This window comes from Phalacrocorax aristotelis, chromosome 1 (genome assembly GCF_949628215.1).
Source record: "Phalacrocorax aristotelis chromosome 1, bGulAri2.1, whole genome shotgun sequence".
Classification (NCBI taxonomy): Eukaryota; Metazoa; Chordata; class Aves; order Suliformes; family Phalacrocoracidae; genus Phalacrocorax; species Phalacrocorax aristotelis.
This window is the reverse complement of record NC_134276.1, coordinates 118,329,617-118,349,951: the sequence shown is the minus strand read 5'-3', so window position 1 is coordinate 118,349,951 and position 20,335 is coordinate 118,329,617. Positions and strand designations below refer to the sequence as shown.

The 20,335-nt window shown below is 37.4% G+C and overlaps 1 protein-coding gene across 3 annotated transcripts in view; it reads left to right on the top strand.

The window, feature by feature from the left end:
* EPHA6 (EPH receptor A6) overlaps positions 1–20,335 on the top strand; it is a 518,343-nt gene that overhangs the window by 355,495 nt on the left and 142,513 nt on the right. For 2 of the 3 annotated variants that reach the window (XM_075103359.1, XM_075103349.1), the window contains exon 7: positions 14,725–14,887. In XM_075103359.1, coding sequence (XP_074959460.1) covers positions 14,725–14,887 — 163 coding nt within the window. Of the gene's footprint in view, positions 1–14,252; positions 14,301–14,724; positions 14,888–20,335 lie in introns of all 3 variants that reach the window. The other variant, XM_075103369.1, reaches the window with a different exon arrangement.

The following is a 20,335-nucleotide window of genomic DNA, read 5'->3' as shown; positions in this document are numbered from 1 at the left end:
ACGTACAGAGGTATGAACTGGCATCCTTGCCATTTTTTTCCACACTTTCTGAGGAACAGATGATCCTGTGATATGCTCAGTAACACACTGAAGACTAGCAGAGCAATAGCACGGTCTCGGGAGCCCTGGGAACTCGTCAAGCTCACTTTCACGCACATGCCCAAGTTGTTTCATTCCAGCTTTTTTCCCATGTGAACTGCCAGTGTAAGGTGTGTGTCTCATCCCAGTTTAGGACAACAGATGTTCCTCTGTGTCTTCTCCAGTTAAGGAGATATTTCATTAAGAACTTCTCAGATTAATTCAGTTCTACTCAGGCAGAACCTGACCCTACTTGAGTATCAGCTGGAATCTAAATGAGCAGGAGCCTTATGTGTTCTCTTTAGACAAGATATGGACATTTCTTTTAAGAAGCCACATCATGCATATCAGACAATCCTCTGAATTTCTGGGTGACACTTTGGAAAGGCGAAGGAAAATTAGTCATTTCTCTTCTATAGCCCTATGCCTTTCTGTAAGGTCTATATGACCTGTGAGGTTCGTTGAGCCTCAACCTCCCTACTACTTAAATAGCTAAATGGCTCCAGTCTTTCCACCTCTTTAATTACAATTTTGCATAATGTTTAACTGAGTTAGAAGGATCACGATTTTTCAGATACAACTATGTTACAACTTCCCTATTTCCCTTAAGTACCAGCTATTACTTTCCTGGTTCAGATTTTGCTTTTATGTTAGATTTTTAAATCATGAAGCATAATATATGCACCAGCTCCGATCCACATGAGGCTGAAGGGATCCTGCAGACTGTGTCACGTTATTCAGTGATAATTCATATTATGAGCAGGTGTAGTTCATTTGGTACTGCTGTGGCTGGATTGTTAGCGTATACTGGTTCTTTCTCTGAGCATATTCTTTTATTGTTGCTGTACCTACCATAGCACACTTGACACCCTCGCAAGCTTCCTGACTTAATTTTAAAGTCAACATCAAGTGACATGGTTGGGGAATAGGAAAAGGCTTGTAACAATAGGGATGAGCATATAAGCACTTCAGGTGCCTGGCCAGTCACTGAACATACTCAGTATAAACTAGCGAGCACTATGCTGTTAGCGCTGAACGATCAGCTGGGCAATTTTTAGCCTCATGCTAATCATTCTCCTTTAAAACAAACACTTTGCTCCTGTAATATTTTTCAATTATTTGAATTATTTGAGGCATAAGTAGCAATCTGCTGCCTACAAGTAAAATGTTTCTGACGTGACTAGAAGCAAGAAATGTAGGGCTCATGCTATAAGATATTTTCATTACATTTTTAGCACGTTCAAAACAAGAACATTGAGTAATTTGGATGTATAAGAGCTTTTGGAGAGTAGTATTAAGCAGACCTTAGTATTTGACCATAGCTGCAGGAACAGATCAGCATGTCGCAGCAAGGCACTAGGGCTCAAAGGAGTACCTCTGGCTTTCTCGGCTGTTCAGAGCTCCTGGGAAATGAACCATGTCTGGTGAATGTTTTTAAAAAATAACCACTACAAATGCACTTTGGGAGATAATCATTAAAACGAAATCTCCTAGCTTATTTTAGCATAGTAAGTGATGTTAAACACGCTTCCAAGTTTTCTTATTCTGCTGTTATTAACCTAGTTTCCCAAGGGAAGAACTGTAAAAGCCTTAGATTCTAAAAAGAGAAAAAAATAGGTCTCAGAACTGTTGAAAATGAAAGTGAATTATTATGAGACTCTCAGACCAGATATAATTTTTGCCTGCAGGAAAGAACCTAAGGACCTTGCAGCAGCCATTATTAATGACACAGATATAATTACTATTAGGAGAAAAAGAAATCTGGCCTCTAAATATCATTTACATGCAGCAAAGGGTTTAGCAAAGAAGTTCTGAGCTAGGCCTACTCCATTAGGTGCCTGGTTTGGCTAGTCTCCTAATCGTTGTCGTCAATTATTTAGAGATAGCTTCTAAACCTATGTATTTAATAATAAAGTAGCCTACAGAGCTATTACTATTGTCGTTCCTGCTGAACCAAAAAATCTCGATGAGAAATATAATGCTGTTTAAGCATGCCTAGTGGATTTGATTTAAAAAAAAATATAGTTCAGTCTCTGCTGATCTTATGTTCTTGTCTGTAGCCAATACCATTTTCCCCAAGGAAAATTGCACATACAGTGCTGATTCCAATAACTGCTAGCAGAGCTGCAGAAATGTATTAAAAGTGCATTAATGGTTTTGAATAAATGGTCTTAAAACTCTTTCAAAGACATAGGCATAGGAGGTATGCAAACTATTGCAAGACAAGAAACAGCACCACACAGCTAGTTCCATAACTCAAAGGAAGCTAAGAAAGCTAAATCTACTGACGGTAGAGGCTGATTCCTAATAAAAGGAATTATTAAACATTCTTTCTAGCCATTCATCATTTGAACTTCAGAAAAAATAGTTTTAAAAATAGTTTACTGAAACACCAAGAATAATAATGTTAACCGCAGGAATTGGCTGTTAGTCTTAAGCATGTGATTAGGTAAGGTCAAAAATCAGATGCAGCTGTTTTATAGCCCAGTAAGTTTCAGCTCACTCCTGAGGACAAACTTTAGATGATGTTGATGAACATATTGTAAAAAAGAAATGTTGTCTCTTCAGAGATAATACATCAATTGCACAAGAGGAAGTGGTAAGAAGTTTAACATGTTTAATCCTGAATTAACAGAATAGAGTATGTACTGTCACTTGAAACATTTTATTATTGATGTTATTGTTGTTGCTGTTATTATTAACAATCTTCAGTGTGTTCACCTTTGAGTTTAGGTGCAGTAAGTTTTACTAGTATTTGAAGTTAGAGTTGTCGTTCCCTCAGGTACACACATTCAGGAGCCAAGCCTTGGGTTTGAAAGTTTGATGTATTTTTACGAGAACAATGGTGAGTTTTGTGAGTAATGATCTAAATATAACGAGAGTGGCTGCCAAAAGATGTCCATCTAAGCAAAAATAATTTCCTTATAAATAAAATGAAATACAGTGTCCAGGTCTCCGTTTCCCTAAAACCTGTCAGAATGTTTCCTTTAGACCTTCTTATAATGAGAATTAGCTTAAAAGTTCCCAAAAGCCTTCATCTATGAGCCCAAACTATTTTAAAAACTGAAGCTAGGACAGTGTTTTCATAATACACAAACCACTTACTATTCATAAACTGTTCTTTTGCAGCCATAAAGGTGGGTTCACAGATTAAATCAAGAAGATAAGTACCTTGAGACATAAGTGAGGTTATATCTTTGTCTAAATGAAGGAATGTTCCAATATGAGGTATCATTTCACTTGCAGCTTTTTCCTGCAACCCTTGATGCGTTGAGGAGATATTTGGGGAGGTACAGGTAAAAATTTCTTCTTTGGGGAAAACCAGAGAATGTTCCTTTTTTTCCTCTCTTCTTCTGAGGCTGGATTGCAACTGCACCCTAACAATGCAGAAGGACAGGTTGCCATTAGCTTCCCATTTTTAACCTTTTTTTTTACACTGAAATGGAGACAAAGCCACTGACTGCATAATATAGGCAACCTGGTTGTTTTTAAGTAGGAGTATCCTCAAAGCAGTCATTCTGGGAGAAGGGATAAAAAAGCCAAAGGGAAAGAGGAAGCTCTTTTAAGAAGAGCCATTCCATTTTCATGCATTAAATTATACTATTTCCATGTTTAATATTAGTAGAAGCATTTTACCAAGTATTAAATAAAAGCTGTGGGTTTGGTGGTGGGGAGGAGTGGTTGTTGGAATGAAAAATGCACATTAGAGGAGCTGTTCATTTAAATGCATGATTTTGTTAGCCAACTTGAATTCATAGAAAGGGTATGTTAGTCAGCAACTCCCACATAGTTTTGTTAGTTTAGTACCCTAATAAAATCATGAATGTTTATTTAGTTGATTTAAAGAAACATAATGTAAAAATTCTCTCTTTTTCTTTTCTTTTTTGAATGCATTAGCATTAATAGTTTCAAAGTGCCCTTTCCTGATGTTCTTGTCAGGGAGGCGGAGTTAACAACCTATTATTATGTACTCCTTACCGAGCTGTTAATAGCTTTAGAGTCTTTTGCAGGAATTCACCTGCTGCTCATAAAAACATTTATGTTGCTGTAGAAACTTCACCAGGTTGATGATCTTGTATTTGCAATGACCTTGCACAAACTATCTGGTTTTCTTGCTTATACTGCCAGAAGTGTTAACATTATATTAACACAATGGCAATTCTTTAATGACTGAGACAGCACTTCCTTTTTAAAAAGGTATTGTCACCTGACTAAATTTCTTTAATTTTTTTTCAGCTTTTTTGTTTGTTTGTTTTAACCAACTCCAAAAATATTACTTCTGCTTAAGTTAGTTAAATTAGAAATGGGCACTTCCCTGATACAAATATAGGAACAAAACTTGCTTTGTCGGTTTTGAAAGTGTAAAATCAGCATTTTAGTTTACTTGTTTGATTGTTTACTTTGTCCTTTGAAATTCATGTTAAGCTAATTGGAAAAAGATTTCCATTTTTGCTTCATACTCCTCTATTAACTCACTGAGGTGTTTGAAGAAAACATAAATTTAAATAATATGCTATATTTATTGTTGATGTAATGCCAGGATCTGCAATATAGTCATGACGCCAGGACAAATTCAGCCCTTTTGAGTTAACATTACAAGATAAATGTTTGCTGTCTGCCTGCACTGAGACACAGAAAAATGCATACACATGCACACAAATACACACAGAATATGATACTTCAGTGACTTTTCAATAGCTATTGATATATTTATAACTGAAGAGGTTTGCATAATGAAAAATGCTACACAATCTCAAAGGATTGTCCCTGTAAATAGATCAGCAGGTACCCTCTTGCCTCTCATTTATTGTTTGTATTGGAGTGATTGAAGTAAAACTTTAGTTAGTGTCAGAGTTTGTATTTTAGAGCCAAAATTCCTTCTCTAAAATTGATTTTTGTTGGGTGGTGTTGAAATCTATATTAATACTGTCAACATTATTCTATAAATCCTGATTTTCTCTGAAAAGGGAAGTAGATGTATGTCCCAAAGAGCTGTATACACAGTTAGCATGTGAAAGACTCATTATCATATAACACTCACGTAGTTTTAAATTAATCCTAATGACTTCAGTCATTTATTCTAGATTCACAATAGCAATCTGAATCAATACTATCTATAAAAGTAGGTATTTTGCTTATTTAAATAAAAGGGATAGCTTTATCAATACCACTCAACCACAGCTAATAGGTCTCTTCTGTGTATCTGTGAACCAAGTAAACAACTACGAATAGTTTTGCTGTTGTATATCAGTAAGGACCTTTTCTGTATTTGCCAGGTAGGAAATACTCAGTAGCAAATGAAAACAGGAAAGTGTACATTGGTCTGCTCTTTGAAGAATAAAGGATATTTATGTAGAATATTCAACCTAGGCCCAAACCAATCTTAAAATCAGCCCAGTCACTCTACCTGTCCTAACACCCTGGAAGGCTGAAACACATTTTAAAAAGGAGTTGGAAAGGCTTGTTGCCTCAAGAAGTTTTTAATGCAGTATGTAGTTTTCACAAGGGCATTTGTAAAAATGCATACATTACACACAGCGGTTAAAATTTTCCAGCAAGGTGTTAGCAAACCTGACAAAATGTCCAGCACAGAACGGGAGCCCTAATGGTACTCCTGTACCTAACTACTTATGGATATTGTAGGGAGTCTGGCATTTGGTAAATTAAGCCGTTTTTATCATCGGCACCATTAGAGCCAAGTTTTGTGTAGCTGACTCAGTGCTGTACTACATTTTTAGGATTGGTAGATTCATTTGAATTTCACAGCTTTGAAAATATGTGGTGCTTTTTTTTTTTTTTTTTTGTCAAAAGAAAGCATTGGCTACATTGTATTGTAGAAGTCCTGAAAAATTGGATCATTGTTCTTGTATTGAAATTGCACTTCAGATGTAAGATGCTTCCTTATGTTAAAAATGTCTTCACTCTTCAATGAGAAATAAGGGAACCACAATTTTAAGTTCTGTCATGAAGGAATGCAGCAGTTTTGTGTGTACAGCATTACTGTGATTTTACCAATGCTGATAATGTTAGGCATAAGATTGCCTACCATATGTCTCAGCAGCTTAGAGACCTTCGGGTATGTGGACTGTTGCTTTTTACATTACAGGTTTTTTTACATCACATGAGTTGTCCCTTTTTGTTCTTTCCTCCAGAGTCTTGCATTTTCAATTTTAAAATTTCATTATCCAGTGACCTACTTCCCACCTGTAACTAGAAGTACTGTTCCTGTGATATACAGAGATATGTTAGTTTGACTGGACAAATCACAGCTATTCAGTATTATTCACTATTTCTTATAGATGAGGAACTAGAGTATATTCAATGAAATCATCAGGAAGCAGATTTAAAACAAAACAAAACAAAAAAAAAGGAGTGTTTTAAAAAACAGTTTGTAATTAAACTTTTTGCCTAAGGATTTTTTGGAAGCCACAAGCAAAATTGGTTCAAAAAAATAATTAATTTCATGGAAGAAAAGTCCATGAGCTGTAAAACGTAATGAAGCAAATTTAGTTAATTCAGAAACCCACTAATCTGCAGATTGCTGGACTCTGGGGGAGTGTTACAGGTAAGCATGGGTAGAAAGAACCTGTGCTGCTTGTGTGGAGTCTTAAGTCAGCAGTGGCGTATATAGGACCTGTTTCAGAAATTTGAATTATGAATCTTATGTAGCAAATTAATAACTGTATGTACATAGTTCTCTGAGCTTGTTTCACAATAAAGAATATCACAGAAGGTTTCCAATCTTCAAGTTTTGCAGGACTGCATGTTTCCTGTTGAGCTGTATTTGTCAGCGGGTTCATTATCTCATTATGAAGTACACCTTAGTGTTAGGTATCTCAGAAAAAACTGTGCTTTACTAGCCAAAGATGACAGCAAAACTTTCGAATACTACTTGAGCTGATTTTTACTATTAGTAAGCTAGTTCATGCTTGCAGTAGCTCCTTGCTTCTTCCTAAATGGAAGAGACAGTGCAGGGGAAAAGAAAATTAAAATGAGTGAAAAAATAAGAAAAATCTTCAGGGACAACTGGAGAGGCTGACATTTTTATGTGCTGAAGTTAGAAAGACTCCTGGAGATACAGGTGCAGAACTTCTCACTGGTAAATATTTTTAATTAGCAAACAAATGTTATCAGAGTAACACATAACTGCTAGAAAGATGAAATTTAATATCTGCACCTATCAGACAATTCAAGTCATGTTCACTAGCTCCCTTTATTATATTCTGAATTGCGCCCTGTTCCATCACCAACTTAAGGCACAGACCTGTTTTTAACTCCTTTCAGTTTAATCTCCTTGTCAGTATGATCAGCAGTGTCCTATCTGCTGCCTTCACACCTGGGGTCCCTATTTGGCCCGCCATGCTAACCACACAGCTTTTGCTCTGCCCACCTCTAACCTCATTGTGCTGGCAAGAATAACAACACTGTTTTAGAGTCACGCTGTCCTCATCTCTCCTCGTTTAATTTTCTCTTTTTCATGGTTCACCTCACATCAACTCATTTGTGCCTTTCCAGGTATATAATCCAATTAAAATGAGATTTGCCTGGGTTTTGACCTTTCCATATTTTCTTTATGATTGGTTGTCTGTTCTTCCCCTTTTCTTGTTGACAGCTTCACTTTATGTATGGAGAAAGTGATGAGCTGACTGACAGGCAATCAAAATATGAAATATTGAAAGGCCAAACAGGTAAAGCACACTGTAGCATTTCAGCTCCCCATACCGCTACATCTCAGATTAATCATAAGGGAGGTCGAGAAGGGAAGGGAGAAGATTACAACCTGAAGTGGCTGGTGCCTTAAAATGCTGCCAGTTACTTCTCTGATTCAAATACTAGAGCCATCAGCAATTTTCTCTATGGCCCTACTTTTTCCTCTCAGAGTTTTCATCTTAGTTCAGATTGGTCCTCAGATCTTTATAATCACTTTTCTAAATATACTTCAGTTTATTCATCAGCTGGATCCAAAAGTACAAGATTTTTAGGAAGCATTACTTTAAGAATATGAATGGTATCTTTGACTGTTTAGAGCTGTGGGGCCTATGTTTTTCTCGAAAAACACAGACAGTAGGTACAAACTCCACAGTGAGCTGTTATTTGTCTTTAGCAGATTCTATTTGAACTGATTAATCATATATTGACTATACCTCATAGTTACCTACTGGTTTATTCTAATGTGTAATGCAACATTAATGTTCAGCTGACTTGGTAATTAAGTGCCATCATAGCTGATTCCATAAGAAAAATAAGGAAAAGGTTGGAGATTCCATTTCACGATGGACCAGAGCTATGATTAATAAAAATTCCTATCTTCCAGAATTGTGGCCGTTCCTTTAAAATAATGATGCTTCCTCTGTAGGTCACATTGTGTATATCCTTCAAACTGATGCATCTAGGAAAGAGGAAAAATGTGACCAAATGGTCTCATAAAAGATTTTTTTTCATTATTGGTGCTTTTATTTAAACATTGATACGGTCTGAATCATGGAACTCCGAATCTTCTTTACTTTAATGTGGTACTTATTCAGCTTTGACATTGTGCTTTAGTGCACAGGAGAAAGACCTAGTCCCTGCGGTATATAGATTGAATCTCTATTAGTATTTCTTCCTGTTAAGCGGTAGTGCTCTGAAAAGGCTAAGCAGGATTGTACGGCTTAAGTACAGAATTTTCATGTTGGAGGACAATGGATATAAACTAGAAAATGTATTTGCAAGCAGTTGATAGTAAATTCAGTTACTGTCTCCCTGGATTCTTTTCACACATATACATTTGGAAGTTGTAGGCACACAATAAGTATGTTTTCAGCTGGCAGAAGCCTTTGAAAACCCTTTCCCCAGTGTCGGTTTAAGAAGGCTTTTCAGTTACTCATGGGACTCAATGAACTGAATAGCTTGATTGTGATTCGTAAAATAAGCTAGAGGCAGAGTAAACTGCAAGATAGTGGCAATTCCTGGATCTCTCATTACGTATTCTAAATGATAGAAAATTATATTTGGTTATCTTTTCCAGTTGCTGAAATAGGACTGATATTATTTTGGTTAGAGCCATGTTTCCCTTTCCCACTCAAATATCAACGGTGACAAACCTTGTACGCCTGAAAGTGCCTGGATTTTTATCAGTGCTTTACTAGTAAAGTTAATCTTTTAAAGGTTATTTGAGCACTATAAGCAAATTTCAGCATTTCAGCTATTATTTCCTTTAATCGTTTTGCACTAAACATTTTTAGTTATATATACATTTTCGCACCCACAGTATCAGAATGTAAACTCTTTGATTGCAGTATGAATCTAAACTGATAAAAGGTCAGCACATTTTGGTTAGTCTTTATCAATGTTTTATTTCATATATGTGCACAAAGTCTTAATTTCTGTGCTCTTTTCCTCTGAAGTAAGGTGGGGATCAAATTGGAGCAGCATGGTCACATAGGTGTGGCACATTGTGGTTTGTCTGTTTGTTTGCAAGTATTAATATCATCAGAGGTAATCACCTTTCTTCTGAGCATATGAGGAAAATGGTAATACTCATCACGATAATATAACATCTAGATATTGAATTAATATGACATTCATTAATAAAGTAGCTACTTTCAGTGAGGCGTAATGAAGAACTATCATTTAATCTGATGATGTCATACAGTGGAAGTGTTTCATTACAGCATATGTTGATGGGACAGATACTGATATTCTGGTGCTTTGCAAAAGCAGAAAACTTTTCACTATTTTTTTATACTCTTGATCCTGCTACTCCATTAAATCAATTTGTCTAGTGTTAGACCATTAGCATCACTGTAACTTCTATTCAGTCAGTTTCTTGTAGATATGAAAAAATGTCCTGACCATAAAGCCAAGTATAAAATTTAGATAGATATAGATTCAGATACTCATGCAGAGGTAGGTGCAGGGAAGAGTTTGATTTTGAAAGATGCTCGTGTTCATGCACACACCAAACTTATGGATTTGTGAACACTCTCTGTGATAGTCAGAACTAAATCCACTGACACAAAGAATCACACAAACAATAAGAAAAGTTCAATTTCCGTAGAAATAGGGGTAGCATTTTCAAAGTTCATAATATAATTCTGTTTAACTTGGATAGCTAGTCATAGGTTATGCATTACATTGTGTAATAACATTGACATCACTTGTCATTTGGATTATATTTATGTTTTAATTACAGATTTTCACCAAGATACTGGTGAAAATTTGCAGTAGGCTATGGAAGAGGACTTATGAATTTCCTCATATCGGATTCTGACTAGTAGTTATATTCGTATATTAGATAGACTCCTTTAGCTTATGTTTAAACCCCCAGCCCTGTGTTCTCAGAACTCCTTCTTGTGAGTCCTATGACATCTTAAGATCACAAATGCTGCTCTGATACTAATGTGAAGGATCAGAGCATTTCTTGTAGCTTTTATATGAACTCTGAGACATATAAAATGGCCAACAGTTCACTTACTGCTTATATGCAATGGGCAATACAGCCATGTCAGTGAAACATTTCTTTTATTTTGCAGATTTTGTAGTAGTCCTCGGTAGTTATCAAGAAATACAGAACAGATGGAGTCCTTGACATTTCCTGTTGATCCTGGTCCCAGCACTGTCCAGGTCAGAGATCTATCACAGAGCATACTGTGGCTCCATCTAGCCCACAAAACCATGCTTCCTTTCAATGGAAAATAGAGTGCATGGCAGGAGGGCTGATACATGTCTAAATAAAATCAGGGTCTGGTAAAAGCATGCACTAACATACAGAAAGTTTGAACCCAGAATCCATCCAAAAGTAAGTGCGTATTACCTGTGGCAGGAATAAAACAAAGCATCCCATACTTCTCTGCAGTCTAGAATTGTACTGTTTTATTCTGAGACTGTCTTTAGCCTCCCTGGGAAAGATCATGGCAGAAGGAATCACCAACCTTTAGAGCCACCCCCATCAACCTCAAATTGCGTCTCTCTGTGGAAAGCTCTGCCTTTCCATGTAGGCTGCAGATCTTCTTATTGTTGTGAGAAGGGAGTAATGGCAGAGCATCCGTTCTCTGGAGAATTGTCTTATGTATGAATCCCATCCAAGAAGGCTGATCTCTTTGTGTGAAACTTTCACATAAAACAATGTGAAGTTTCCAGCTATTAATCATTTTGTCTCGAGTTTGAGCACTGTCTCCTCAGGCACAGGCTTCTGAAGCTTTTTCTTCTCAAACACACCAAGATGACAGGTTCCCTTTCCCCTGTTTCACTAGTAATAACAAATCCTACCCCATTTCCCGTATGACAGCAGTATTACTTTTAAGATCATGTAATCCTAGACATCATTTTTCGGGCTGTGTGATGGATGGTGTTAAGAGGCTGCAGAAAGGAAAGAAGAAAGGAGATGGGAAGGCACAGAGATGGGTCCCCTCAGGGCTTCTTGCAGGCAGCCCCAGACAGGTGGTGAGAGGGCAGCAAGCCAGACAACCCGTGGAGATGACCAAAGTACCTTCTACTGCCCAGAAGGGACAGGCAGAGATGTCTGCCCCTCAGAAAGCTGCTGTTAGCCACAGCCTGCCCACACGGACAAAGGGATCCATTTTGTTGATTAAATTTTACCATCACAGTCCTTGTTGTGCTCGTTATCTTTGACCAACTGAAAATAACAAATTATACTTGATAACTGTCTGTCCACATCCCTGGCTAGGGAGCAGCTATACCCCAAATGCTATGTTTTATACAAGCAGTAGTTAGCCTGGAATAACAGATGTAACATAACAGATATAGCTCAGATTGTTCTTTTTCAGAAGACATTCCCAGTTCTTTGCTGCCACTGGCCTTGTTCTGCAGGCTTCAGGTAGCAAATCTTATCATTGGATCTTGGGGAGTCTCCACCATTTTTTCACAAAATTTCCATTTCCGTCCTGCCCTGAAGGAACCTATTTCTTTTTACAATTCCAGCAAATTATTCTGAAGCTTTATTTCTGCAATCTCTCCAGCAGGTCAGATAAAACAGTAAATTGTTAAATGCTTAGAACCACATTTCAAGCAGCAAGGTGGTCTGGGGAAAGGAAATGGCTTGCAACTACTATATCATACAGTGAAATCCCTTAGGTGCTGATCTCCTCCTTATCCTACACGTTGCAGAGCCTAAATAAAAATTTCCAGAGCATTCATTCCAGAGTGTAAAGTCTCTGTCCACCAATGTCTGGGCCATGACAGATGGAGCGCGTAGTACTTGCTAAAAATTTGAACGGAAGCATACTAATACCTGTATAAAACAAGCATTTGCTGTTTACATAACCTTTAATGAACATATCTAGAGTCTTTCCTTCACTGGATGTCACGTCTTTTCTTGGACTGAAGTGCAGAAACAGAGTCTTGTGTTGTTGTTGTATTTAACAGTCAAGATAGCAAACATTGGGGCATACCTATGAGTCACTGTGGTCTTAGGATAGTGCAAAATCAGGTGATTTTTTTTTTTTTCCTAATTCTTAGGTTGATTTTGAGCTGCTCCCTAGCTTGTGTTGAAAGACTTGGTCTTTTTCGGCAGAAATGTATACGCTTTAGTCAGCAGCTTCATTACTAAATGAATTCAAGGTTTGTGTTCTCCAAGTTTGCATACCCTGGCCAAGTTACCTGTTAAGTTATATGGCCCCTCTACACGTGGAAGTTCCTGGAAGTTGCACATATAATGAGGCTACAGAATAGAAATTAGCTCTTCATGACACACTGAATGTTTGTGAAATGTCCATAGAGTAGTATGAAAGCTCCTTTGTATGTGTAGGAGTTCTATATTTCCTCACAAATCTGAGTATTAACCTATTATACCTTTTTTGCTCACATACATGCTATTTTTCAAGTTCAAGCAAGCTTAATCACAAAAAAAATATTCATCACTTGAACAGGTTGGCCTTCTGTCAGAAGAAAATAGATATTTTCTGAAATTTCTAAAAAGGTATGTTTAAAATCCACTAACCTGTTCAAAGTGAAGTTAAAATATTTCAAGTAATTGGCAGAAATCTTCTGATAGAAGTTGTTAGATGGTATATTAATCATAGGCTCCATCCATAAGATTACATGTACGCTGCGTCTTCCTATTTCCATTTAAATATACACTTCTTCCTGTTTCAGAGTTTGGTAATAGACTGTAGAACAAATCAACCCATCCTCTTACTACAGTTTATCAAATTATTTCCACTGTTTGAATTGAGCATTAGGTACAATTATTTTAGTTACTGGTCATTGTTGCCTTTCTTCTCCTCCTTCACTTAACAGAATCATTAGATTATTTTTGTGTGTTTGTTTTTAAATTTGGTTTTCTTAGCCATCATCTTGTATGCCTACTGGGGGAATACCGATATACCTGCTGCCCTATGCTAATGTGACTTTGTTACACAGTGACAGAAGTTGACTAAGCATGTTTTATGTAAAAGTGTTTGTTTTATATCAAAAATATATGTAAGTTGCTCAGAAGAGGTTAAGAGTCCAAGAGAATCTAACTGAAACCTGTTCTTGTCCAGGTTATATCTCTTCTGTGAACCAGATTGTTTCCTTCTTAACAGGCTGGAAGCACCCTTTGAATAACTTACACTTATTCTAATATTACTGCATGGTATAATAAAAGTATATGGTGCCTCATGGCTATCACAGTTGGATTGGCAAGCGTATGCCAAGGACATTTCTGCTGATATGTCAGGTTGGAGACAAATCCTGCTGCAACGAAGTAAAGCTAGCCTTAAGGCACCATATAAAATATTACAGATTACTGATTTATCAAGTGACAGTAACTAATGACAGGGAATAAACTCCCTCTTCTTTTAAGTCATCCCCTCATGTAAAAGGATCACCGACGACTTGCCTAGGAAAGCAGCACTTAGTTTTTTGCACAGCAGTCGATGTGGCTGGTCTCCATACTACAGCACCTGGTCTGCAGTGGTAATTCCCAGTAATCTCTGCACACCATAATTGTCAGTGTTCTCTGCGAGAGTCAGGAATTCTCAGCAGATGCCCAGGTTCAACTGCTAGGAGATAAACAGGACTTTCGCAGAGAGTGTTTCTCCTTATAGTGTGTGAAAGGGAATTTCATGTACAGCTACATTACAGCTACCTGGAAAGAGAAACTAAGTTCAACAGCAGTGAAGCCGTTGAACCATGCTAGAAGTTTACAGACTTTAAAGGAAAAGTTAATTTTTATTTTCTTTTACCCACAGGTCTACCCACGGATAGCGCCGGCATTTTGGCACTACCTGCGGGTAGAAGTGAGTAGCGGGTATTTGAATACTCCCACATCTTTACTTTACAGCTTACTAGTATTTACTGACATACTAGTTTGTCCATTGTGCAAAAGTAATTAGCTACCATTCTAGCTGCCATTTTCTGTGAATGTAGTCTTGTACTAATTCCATATTGTTTTGACTACAGTGTAACTACTAACCCAAGACACAAAGATGTGATGTGTTTATACACACGATTAAAACCAAAAAATTGAAATCTAAGTCAAGGCCATATCATACATTATGACTAGAGCACAAAATCAAAGTACAGAAATCCATACCTGCACCTCCGTTTATAAACATATTTTACATTCATGAGAAGAATGCGGAGCTTCAGTTCTGCTATATTGTTTTTGCAAAGTTTGTACAACTCAGTTTGATATAATTTCTCCCCTCTTTTCATCCTCAGGAGCATGAGCAGCTCAGCTATTCCTCCACAAGGTCCAAGGCTCCAAGTGTTATCATCACAGGTCTCAAGCCAGCCACCAAGTATATATTTCATATCAGAGTCAGGACGGCAGCAGGATACAGCGGCTATAGCCAGAAGTTTGAATTTGAAACTGGAGATGAAAGTAAGTTTCACTGAAGGAAAAAAATCAACTGCAGTAGAAGTAGCATCTAATTCTAAAACCGTGAGACATTGGGAGTTTGAATGGCTGAATCCATACCCTTTGCTTATCACAAAATGACCACTGCTGTATGCAGAAAATAAGTAAGCTTTAGCCTCACACTTCATGCAAGCTCCCAGAACACAGTGATGGAGTCTTTTCCCTGGAGTTTTTAGTGCTTCCAAACTCTACAAATAAAAAAAAAAAAAAATTAAATTTTTATATGCATTTCCATCAACGAATAGGCCCACTAAATTTGCCATATGAAGCAAGAAGCCTAATATTCCTACAGAATATGCAAAAATGCTTGATGCTATGCATGATGTTTGTGCTATGAACAATTTTATATTTAAGCCATGTATTGCCCTCTGTGTTCAAAGAAACTGCAAACAAGCTATTTACTAGCATTTGAGATAAAATTAGAGCAATAGATACACAAAAGTAAAACACTCATTAATGAAATTACTTTAATTAACTGTGTATACCATGTTTTTCATTAGTGTTTTAGAATTCAAGTTGCTTAAGCTAAAGTACAGACTCAAAGCTATATAAGTGTTTTCAAGAGTACCCATGGGTTTGTGTTCCATTTTCATTGCTTCTTAACTTCTATGTCAAAAATGTTTTGGGGGTAGATTTCCAAGTGCTTAATGCCTAATCGGACTTCTTAAAATTTTCTTGGTACTTAAACCAATTGGTTTGAATAGGAGTTGAGCACTTGGGTGCTATCAGGAATTCCACTGCATCTTCTGATGCAATAAATACTAGGCTTTAGGCACCCAGGGACATAACTCTTCTAAAAGTAAATGGTATTGAAACCTCTGTGAGCCTACGTCATGTTTGTGAAAATGTGACTCACCCACCTAAATCAGGAAGACTGTGGTCCCAGTGTCATTCCTCTCATTGGCGCTGCCTACAGAAACATCTCCTGCGAGTGACATTCCATCCACTCCTTCCCAGCCCCATATCTCCTTCTCAGTTGCACTAATGCAACTGGCCCTTGGGCTGCACGGTGAGCTAGAGCTCACAACACTCTTAAACATTTATTACCTCTATTACTTCTAAGCACTCAGTGTGAATCTTGATAGTGAAACATAAATACACATTATATATTTGCTGTTTACCAACATTTATTGCTTGGGCTTGTGCCTGATTAAAAGTATTTGATTTGTTATGAATATAAATCATTGTGTAATTGAAAGGAAGTGTAGGCAGAAGAGTTTTTGTTTATGATCAATTGAGATGGAGGTTGAGAGGAATTCTGCCGCTGTTTGAAATGGTACCTGGAGCTAGATAAAGACTTCAGTTTAATTAAAAGGGTAGTTCAAAGGACTGTGGTCTTACTCAAATATTTATACAGGACTGCTTTAGATTTCAAAGGGATAAAAAAGCAAAGCAAGCGCTTGCTGGTAAGTATTAGTTATTTCAGATTGAAGCAGTACTCAGTGACCACTCAAATGATGCCTTATCACTCTCCAAATATCTTACTTCCTCACAGCAGTACTTTGAAAATTGACCTATTCTAAACTTTAAGGCAATATCAGATGACTATGATAATTCGTTTGTACCCCTTTCATAACATGGGCCAAATGTCTGTAACTCTTACTTTTCCAGAGAGCTAATGACAATAGATTGAAATTATTTAAATGTCATTCACCATATACAAATAGTCTTGATTTAAAGTCTTCCAGTAATGGGGAGCTCACCATATTTATAGGTAGACAGTGCCAGTGCTTAGGCCTCATAATTAAAAACTTGCACATAAGGTGCAAATTCTAGCCTGAATTTTTGTATTTAGCTTGTACCTTGTGACCCTTCTCTGCCAAATTAAAAAGCCAAATACTATCAGAAATCTCTTCATCATGTAAATGTGTGTATGCCACTTTAAAGAATTCTCTTGTCTTTCCCGTGATGTAAATGCTCTCTTTCACTCTAAAAAAAGGCAGTTTTTCCAAACACTGAATCATTTTTTAGCTCTCCAAAATTTTAACATCCTTTTTGAAGTATAACATCAGAGCTGAACCTGATAATTAAACTGGAAAACCAAATATGTTTATGATGCCATAAACAGACCTAACACTGCTTACCCCCTTATAATTCAATTTTCTTTTACTTATAGGTGTAAGCTCTTTCTACCTGAACTGAAGCATTGTCTTACACAGATAAATAACTAGAACATAGCAACGTTTTTGTCAGTACCGTTGTATTCCAAGATACTGACCTACATTTAGATGGAGGGTTTGGAGAGGGTTGTGTTGAGACTTGGACTGCGTAGTTACATCAGTACATGTAAATGTTAATTTGCCCTTGCTGGCATGCATCTAACAAACCAGTCTAAGTCAAGCTGTGTAGGAATCTATCTTCATCATTTACTATTCTGGCAGTATGCAGCTCAGCTAAAAATTTTCTGATTTTTTAGTATATATTCTTCTGAATTATTCTGAAAGATAACAAATAATATTAGACCAAGGCAGACTATTGCAGATCCTTCCATTCCTACCCATTAGAAACAAGTTACTTGGTGAAAATTCCACATTTGCAGATACTTTTTGTGTTCTTTCACTTAGCCAGTTTTTAATTAATTTAATGTGAGCTATACTGATTTTATATAAAGTTAATGTTTTAATCAGAAGTCCAGGAAGAATGGAGTCTTTTAAAAGTCTGTGTTGTCAACAGAAAATTTATTAACAAACAATCACATTAAAATGACAAAAAATATTTCACGTTTGATAAAAATCCTTCTCAAATGACATTAGCTAGTAACACCCTTCAGCTCTACCAGTCGTACATGTTATAGTCTTAACATCTAAAGAATTCCAGGAGCAGTTGCAGGTGAACATCCAAGGTTATTCCACTTACCCAGCTTGAATGTTGACATAAGTTGTTATTAAATAGTGGTAAAGTGACCAATCCAAAATTAGGATTTGTCTTTAAAGTGATAGAAAAGTTCTAAAAATTAATGGTTCATCAGTTGTGAGACGTGTATATCAGTGTCCTAATGTCGTGATTTAGCCCCAGTCAGCAACAAAGGACCACGGAGCCGCTCGCTCACTCCCCCATGGTGGGACGGGGGAGAGAATCAGAAGAGTAAAAGTGAGGCAACCCATGGGTTGAGATAAAGACAGTTTAAGAGGGAAAGCAAAAGCTGCACGTGGAAGCAAAGCAAAGCAAGGAATTCATTCGTTCCTTCCCATGGGCAGGCAGGTGTTCAGCCATCTCCAGGAAAGCAGGGCTCCGTCACAGGTAACAGTTACTTGGAAAGACAAACGCCATCACTCTGAACGTCCCCCCCTTCCTCCTTCTCCCCCCAGCTTTATATGCTGAGCATGACATCATATGATATGGAATATCCCTTTGGTCAGGTGGGGTCAGCTGTCTTGGCTGTGCCCCCTCCCAGCTTCTTCTGCACCCGCAAAGCACGGGGAGCTGAAAAAGTCCTTGTCCGGTGTAAGTGCTACTTTGCAACAACTAAAACATCTCCACATTATCACCACTGTTTGCAGCACAAATCCAAAACACAGCCCCATACTAGCTACTACGAAGAAATTTAACTCTATCCCAGCTGAAACCAGGACACCTAAAGCATACTGTCTTTGGCAGCACAGTGCTGTCATGCCTTCTCCAGTCTACTGGTTGAAACACTATCTGTGCTGCTTCAGTTATATAGGATAAAATTAGATACATCCTTACTAGGAACACCAAGACATTTTGGTGTAATTATTAATGGTGGCACATGAAGCATAAAGGCCAACTCTGTAGGACTAATGAAAGAAACATTTAATCACACAATGCTGATCTGGTTTTTGGGAAGCACCCTCACTTACTGACTAGCAGACTGAGGCAGCCGTTGCTTAGAGAGCATGTTGTTGTTGAACCCTGCCACAGAGACCAGTAAATGAAACGTCTGAAAGAGTAAAATTTGTACTTTCTTTGTGAAAGGAAATGGAGTTACCTAGTAAAGTCTGAAAAATTCTCTTCAAGGAAACAGGAACGGATGAATGGATGTTGTCGGGCCTTTCTTCCACTGCTAAAGCTAAGAGGCTGCTGCTGGGAAATGTAATACCTTTGCAAAGCATAGTAACTACTGCTTTTGACCATGTTACTTATTGCCATTTTATTCAGTCTCCCTGTTTCAGCACCTTACAGGCAAAAGACTTCCAGCAAAGCTGACAGGGTTTCATGCACTCCAGCATGCACATGTACCACTGCTGTGGCTATAAACTGAAGCATAACCTCACTTGGAGTTCCTGCTTTTATGTATCAGGAATACCAACTATCTGAGGCACCACAAAAAAACCTCTGGTCCTTCCTAGTATAGAATAAAATGTATTCTGAGAATAAAAAATCGTTTGTCCCAGGGCAAACATGCTTTAATGTCTGTTTTCTCTCTCCCTCTCTAATTTTTCTCTCTTTCCTCTAACTAGCTGTTTACAGAAGGCTCTTTTTGTTCAGTTGGTTTTTGGTTTTGGTTTTGTTTTAAATTAATGATTCAAATCATTCTTTTTTCCTGGAGGGATGTTTTTTACTATATCACCTCAGAGGCCCTTGTGCCTAGAGGAAATTGTAAAATTTTGAACAATTTACAGCTGTTAGGCAGGGCAGTGTTTTCGTGCTCTAGCTCTCTTGTGCAGGGCTTGTTCTAAAACCAAGGGTATTTTCTATGTCAGCCTTCCTGTCATTAGGGAAAAAAAAAATCTGAAAGGGAACTAGTTGGCTTGTTCCAGAAGGGACCTAAGGGGCAAACTAGCATGTGTGTGGTGTGGACTAGTGCTTGGGCTGAACAAAGCGATAAATGTAAGCACATGATGAGCTTTAATCCAAAAGCAATGTAGGCTTTTGTGTGCTTCAAATAAATCATATTAACAATAAAAAAATAAAAAGTTCAGAAATGCTGATAGAATCCCTGATTAGGTATTTTATAAATTTGAGGACTGTGAAAAATTAATTGGCCTGAAATTCTCATCTTCATAAAACAATAACTTTTAATTTCTTCACCACAGGCACAGATGGTGACTTCCTTGTGTTGCCAGATCTCCTGAATTCTCACATTCTTGCTCCTCTTCCCACATCCACAAAATCTATCTTTAACTTTTCAGCCTCAAGTCATGCTATTTTGGATTTGCCACCAGGTGTAGTTTAGACCCTGAGCTCCATTCTTTCAAGAACTCCAAAGCTCAAGAGAGGGGTCCTGAATCATTGATTTTGATGGACATCCAATATTATTTCAAGCACATGCTCTGATGCGTGCCATGACAGAGGAGGCATCCCTAGGATTTTTAGAAATACATTGAATTACCAATGTAAAATGGAGATTATTTTTTTTTGTTAGAATATTTGATGATTTGACAATAGTAAATTAAACTTCTGGTTGAAACAAAGTGGCACATATTTCATCTTTAGAAACTGTCTTGCTGG